Source organism: Pieris brassicae, chromosome 5, assembly GCF_905147105.1.
Source record: "Pieris brassicae chromosome 5, ilPieBrab1.1, whole genome shotgun sequence".
In the NCBI taxonomy this organism is placed as follows: Eukaryota; Metazoa; Arthropoda; class Insecta; order Lepidoptera; family Pieridae; genus Pieris; species Pieris brassicae.
The window spans coordinates 11,389,231-11,396,022 of NC_059669.1; the positions used below are offsets into that span (position 1 = coordinate 11,389,231).

The window sequence follows — 6,792 nt, forward strand, 5'->3', positions numbered from 1 at the left end:
AAAATGATAATTAAACAAAATGAAAAAAATGCTTTTGATAAAAGTCTAAAAATAGTCGTTATTAAATATTTAAACAAAAAAATAATAATAATAAGTATTTGGTTTCTGTTTTTGAACAAATCTGGTGAATTTTCCGGAAGTATCTAGCTGACTTGATTTAAATACCTAGATTGTCTGTTATTTTTCTCATAATAATTGTATTTATCGTAATATCTGTCTCAATAGCTATATTTCAATTTAACATAAATGATTCTTGTAATCACTTACTTTCCCATAATGCTTTAAAAAAATAAGATGTATTATTTTGGAGTGCAACATTTCCGGTTTTCATAACTCAATCTCACCCCCGGCCTTAGACCCGAACCTTTCGGCTTAAAGCAACACTGAAACTCTAACAGCCGCCCCCACCCTGCCCCATGCACTAATAATGGCAGTCATAGTACAAAATGCTAGTTTTTATTTTAATATTAATTTCTAATTTCGGCTAATACATTATTGAGGTGTTATTTACGGTGATTTACTTAAATTATACAATATTTTATTAAATTTTAAACAAGGTGTTCGTGAAAAATTTAAAAGTGAAATAATTAGTGTTCTGTATATTATTTTATAAATTAAACTTAAAATTACTCATACATACATACATATTGAAGTATGTTGTAATGCTTTATTAATTTGCATAGTTAGAAGTTATAGATGTACTGATAATAATGAGAATTGTTTGTTAAGTAGTGGAGCAAAGCAAAGTATATATTATTTTGGGTGTAGTCTTGAACAATAGCTTCCAAATGCATTTTTGGATAGATAAACGACAAAGCCAGTGTTATAGTGGTCGTCATAGGGTGCCATCATCTTTGTCTGCAGGTATTATCTTTACACATTTTTTTAAAGTTATTGGTTTCTTAAAATTTGAAAATCATATAAAATCCTTCATATCTATAATGCACTGTACTTTACTTAACCAAAGTTGTCACTAAGCTGAAACCTATGCCTTTTGAATTGAATTTAATATATATACATAATAGAATAATTGATAATTCATTCAATTGTGTACTTAATGAATTATATATAATGACTGGTGGTGTACCTAGTAAAACACTTTCTGATGCTATTAATACTAGGTTAGAAGACAATATTATCACCTAATAATCATAATTTTCTAAATAACAACCAATTCAATATTACACAGAACACAGCAGTTGTTGTATAGGTGATATAAGATTTATAACTGATGAGATACTTAAGACTAGTTTATGGGGAATAATGTATTGGTCTTAGCATATGGAACTGTAAATTTGCATTTAGTACTGAATCATATCTTTAATTATAATATTATAATTTTGTCATACGGGAGACACAGTTGATCTTACCTAATACTCTTCAACTAGTACATTTTATTAAAGACTATGTGCCTGAACATTTTTGCTGTTTATTCTTCTTAACAACAGAATAATAAGCTTTGCGCGATCAATAAATTCTTAGATTTTTTCCTTAAATACACTCATAAATTTTCAGGCGGATTGGGCCGATCACGCGGGCGTGTTGGCGTAAGTGCGCCGGGAGGGCGCAAGGGCATGGCGGCGCCCGTGCACCGCTTTGTGCCCGTCGACTGCGCTCCCAGGCGACCGCGAGTACCACGCGCCACTCAGTATGGGTACGTGACTGAACTGCATATATATGCATGTGTAACATTTTTGTAAATAGAATTTCTAACGGGCTTAACAATTTCTGTCACTTCAAACTAAAACCTGATCGGAGTCACTACACATTTGTACATTAACAAAGTACAGACTTTAGAACAACAGCTTATATCAGTTTGATGGTTTTATTACGCTTCTCAATTTAATAATCTTTTATACGCTATCTGATAATTGTATGCAGTACACATGGCTCAACACATGAACAAGTTTAAAACTAGGTCATAGAATCAAACACTGGCAGTGTTGAGACATCATTTTCCAAAATAAATGTTAAGTCCGTTTTACATTTCCTTCAGCCCTCCACCGATACCTCAAGTGCACGCATCCAGGCGAACAGAAGAATCGATGTATGTTGAAATTCCTGTGGAGCCCCCTCAGCCCACAATTGCCAGTCTGGCGGCGGCCCGCAGCGTCACCCCGGACACCCTGCTCCGTACCGCGGCCCTAGGACTGCAGCACACGCCCATGATGGCCCCACATCTGAAGTTTGGCATACTGGTGTCTCTCGCTTTGGCCACTATTTTTATAGCAGGAGCGAAATACTACTTCGATCGACAGGTGAGCAAAGTTGGTTTGTCTTACTGTTAGTTGTCGTCACGCTCGGGTAATGTTTCATTTCTAGTATTGCAGAATAAGTACGAATTTGGGAAACCTCCAAAGTGGTTGTTATCATTTTTGTTAAGGAGTCTTTAGCGACTAAATGCCGTCTAATTTTGGTCTAAGGTAATCTTGACCATAAGTGTTTACGTGTGGTAATTTCTGGGCGATTGAAGTTGGAGTCTTTATGTTAGATGATTCACGAAGCGGGCAGCAGCGAGGCAGGCGTGATGTGTGCGGCGATGGCGTGCGTGTGCGGGGCGGGATGCGCGCTGTCCCTCTGTCGGCCCAGAGCTCCCGTGCCTCCGGCCTTTCCGCCGGATCGCGTCTCCACCACGGGCACTAGGGAACGGATGGTGAGACACTAGTCTATCTAATTTATTTATGCTGTAAAACTGATCTGGTTAATCTAACATCTATTTATTTATTGTATAAGTGTTCTTAATATAAAGGAAGTTGATGTGGTGGAAACACAAACTGTGCACAGTTTTTCTATCCACCAGGACGTCGAACATAATTAAATCATTAACACACATATATATATACTAAGGCCAGTGACATATAAACTGTAAATTTATAACAAACAAACGATTTAAAATTGCACGTAAAACGTCATAAACAAATCTAAACACCGACGCGCCATAGATAGCCGATGCAAGAAACCTATATTCGAATATTTTTTAATGACGTATATAGCATAATTTTTGTTATGCATAATCTGGTTACATATAATGATTCATCTTTATAAATTTGTAACTTAAATAAGTACCAAAACACTAATCTCAAACAATAACCTCAATTAATATAATAAGGAAACGTAAACACTGAATACGTAAGAATGCGTAAAACGAAAGTACTTATTAATGAAATTTAATAGCGCTTGAGCAAAAAATTTTAGGTGAGAAAAAATGAAATTTAATCATTCTGATTTCTTTTTGCTTGTTATTTCCGGTTTGACAAATCTCTAAACTTTCATATTCATGAAAACCGAAATTAGTCTAATTGCCCTGTTTTAACCTCTGTCTCTTCTCATCACACCACAAACACATGAGACTCAAAGAGTCGAAACTCGTAAGAGTGTTATTATGTGTATTTATATATTTCTATTTATAAAGGGATACGCTTATAGACATCTTTAAGAATATTGTCTGAGAAAAACGACGAATCTCTTTCAGGCACCCTCTGAGCCCTCGGAAGACATATCCCTAGCGACCCTGCTGCAGAACTCGGAAGGAAGCGCCGGGGGCTCCTGCTCCCCCGAGGCGCCGCCGCCTTACCACATCGCCGTTCTCCTGCCGGGAAGGGACCAGCCTTCCCCGCCCCCGCCCGCTTACAGCGCTCTCAGCTAGCTGCATTCTCCCGTCAGCCAGGAGTTCATCATATAGATCCTGGCTGCGGGACCGTCTTACGAAAAATCATCATCAGTTTCGGAAACCATTTAGTTAAAACTAGAGTTGCCAGGTCGGCATTCTTTTCAAGTCTTTTCTAATCAAGTATTTTTTAAATAATTCTACTCTATTGCAACTATAAAGAAGAAGAAAGAAGGGAGAAGAGATATAATAGCGTTATTCATGGAATTTTAAAGATTTGTTTATGCTTTATAAACTAAAGTGGACATCTTAAAACAAGAGTTTTTCGCAATGAGTACACCTTTTGTTGCATTTGCCTGAAGCGAGGAAAAATAAGAGTCACTCGTGTCTCATATTTTGGTTATATTCTGGTGAATCAATGAGCTGGCAACTCTATTTTAAACCCTAATTATGATCATTAATTTTAACTTTCTTAAAGCCCAATACAATATTTAAAAAAAAAAATAATATCCGTAATAGTGAAAGCCAAACTCATAGTCGTTAATTAAGTTAAACATTTCAATATGTTTATCATATATGCACTCGGAAGTCTAAAGTCACCCCTCTAGATCCTTTTAATCGGCCATTAATTCCATTCGTATATTAAGGTAATTAATTATCGATAAACAATAAGCGATTAGAGTCTTATTCATCTGTTAATTAAATTAAAAATAATAAGTTAACACCATGAGCAGTGTCGGCCACGCGCGACTCTCACCCCTCAGATCGTTAGTTCGATCCCCGGCTGTGCTCCAATGGACATTTTTATGATTGATAAATGATCAGGAATCTGAGGCCCAGACCCAAAATGGTGGGAGCTTCACAGAAATAATTTTAGTTAACACCATAAGCCAAAGAAAATGTTTCTAATCTCAATTAAAAGCATATTTTTGCTTCGGTTTAAACTCTTAATATAACTACAACAAAACGCACATACACTTTTGAAGAAAAGCAGCTTTTAGCCCCGGAGGCATTTATTCCATTGAGCTCGTCTCGTGGAAGAAGCGAACGCGTCAAATGTCAAATTGAACGAACGTATACGAACACTCGACGAAACTATCGAGTCCGGCGTAGTTAATGCATTGTATATAAGCTGTTTAGAATAAGTCCGTAATTGTGTAAGTTAGTAGGAGTTGGGACCTTAGTACGTATTACAGATGCGTCGAGTACAGGAACCTAGTGCTCTTCTCTTCTCTTTCTCAAATTTGTGTTAAATTAAATATTTCGACAGAATTATATAGCAAAATAAGAATTTGAACGAGTCGGGCGTAGTGAATGAAGTGCTCTGCGCATCTCTAGTGTATTTTATGTAACGTTACGTTACGTTACGTAATACGTTTGAACAATCAGCGCGGGCTAATTTCTAATTTTTATTATATTTTTAATAACTTAAGGCTTAAATCAGACTGATGTTAGTTTTATTTGTAATTTTATATTTAGTTGATATAATTTGGAGATTTTATCTCAGGCCAATCGTAGTTTGTATAATAGGTAAGATTCTCTCTTTCAAACGACTACGTTTTGTCTACGCACCTGTCGGTTGAAACCTTGACGAACGAGGCGGAATGTGATGGACGGATTCGCCTGATCTGGAATAACTTAAACGCGGATGTGAGGGTAGTTAAAAAAATTGTTTATCAATTGTTGGTTTTGAAGCCTAATATTATATGTAGGTACTTAATGTGTGTTAGTATAGTTAAGTCTCTCTGTAATTTATAGACTGTTTGTTGAATGATTACGCTGACATGTAAATCTAAAGTTGTTTATTGTGATTTGATGGTTTTAAACGTTTCATTTTCCTTTGGTACCTGATGATTATGTTTTTCAGTTAACATCACTGTTATTTATCTTAATTCTATATAAACAGTGAAAAAAAAAATAACACGAAAAAAGTGTGATCCACAGTCAGTGTCTTTATTGAAACTACACTCAGTTGATAACTATCACGTCAGTGTACAATTTTGTATTTTTCTGACCATTCCGATGCGAAATTTATTATAAAACGTGGACTAAATTAATGTAATCATGGTAATAGAAGCGCTTCTATGTTTAGTCTACGTTTTATAATAAAGCGTTTATTTAATTTACAATGTCTTGTTCATTCTATAAGTTGAAGCAAAACCGAGTACAATTTTGTATATTTTATAAACATTTCTCCTATTTAATGTAAGACTATATCTCTATTATTTGTCTAGTCATAGTTATAGCGCAAACTGATGTGATGTACTTAGTAATGTTATTTTTATATGTATGAAGTCGTCTTTGTAACGGACGCTTTGAATTAAAATTTAGTCAATGTCTTTTGATTTTTATTACTGTTCTGTTTATATTGACTACATGTGGTGCAGTTAGCCTAGCCGTTAAGCGTGCAGCCCTTAGTACTAAAAGAACTTTATTTTTATGTTCGGAAATTGTGAGAGAAAACCTTGTCGGGTTACCACCTCGATTGACCCAAAACTCTGACTTATAAAGAAGTTATTAATGAATCAGAAACTTCATTAGTATGTGATTTTTAATGACAGCATAATGTATCCTTGATCTCAGTAAGATTAATTACTCTGTCCCTTGCACCATTACGGCATTCCATTTCTTACGTCCGGGCTTAATACTTCTAACTGAACTATGAGATTGGTATACTAAACTAAGGCGTTGGCTTTCCCACCAAATAAGTAAACATAAATATGTTTGCATAACTTCATAATTGATATAAAACTAGTTAGTTATAACTTTGAAGGTCCTTTAATGCCCACCTTCCACTGCGAGGGCAACGAACGATATACTCGTAACGATGATTTTCATGTGCTTTCACCAAAGCGGAGACGAGCGAAGCGAAGTGAGCGAGTTGAAAGAGTCATATACGAGGTTAGCGTGTTCAACGAGTTTCCCTTGGACTCCGTACGAAAGTGGAGTTTTATTATATTTCATACAATTACTTCCACCGCAAAAGAGTAAAGCAGAGCGGAGCAAGCGAGTAAAGCGGAGTCCTAATTTTGAACCGAGTCGTCTTGCAAATTGTTGTACATTCGTAATAACTCTTCTATCCAAAATCTTGATCTTACAATTGTAAGATTTTATTGACCATATTAATATAATCATCTTCACTAGAAGAATCTGACATAGTGAAGTTCACAAAAACGTCTTGATGC

The 6,792-nt window shown here is 35.6% G+C and overlaps 1 protein-coding gene across 2 annotated transcripts; it reads left to right on the top strand.

The window, feature by feature from the left end:
* Positions 1-133: 133 nt before the first annotated feature.
* On the top strand, positions 134-5,940 carry LOC123710414. 2 transcript variants are annotated; one of them, XM_045662281.1, is made up of 6 exons: positions 134-172; positions 733-864; positions 1,516-1,654; positions 1,997-2,258; positions 2,492-2,653; positions 3,473-5,940. In XM_045662281.1, the coding sequence occupies exons 2-6, from the start codon at positions 789-791 to the stop codon at positions 3,644-3,646; spliced, it is 813 nt and encodes a 270-aa protein (XP_045518237.1). In that variant the 5' UTR covers positions 134-172; positions 733-788; the 3' UTR covers positions 3,647-5,940. The 2 variants fall into 2 exon arrangements, with proteins under 2 accessions (XP_045518237.1, XP_045518236.1); XM_045662280.1 differs by having other exon boundaries at positions 141-864.
* The last annotated feature ends 852 nt before the right edge of the window (positions 5,941-6,792 follow it).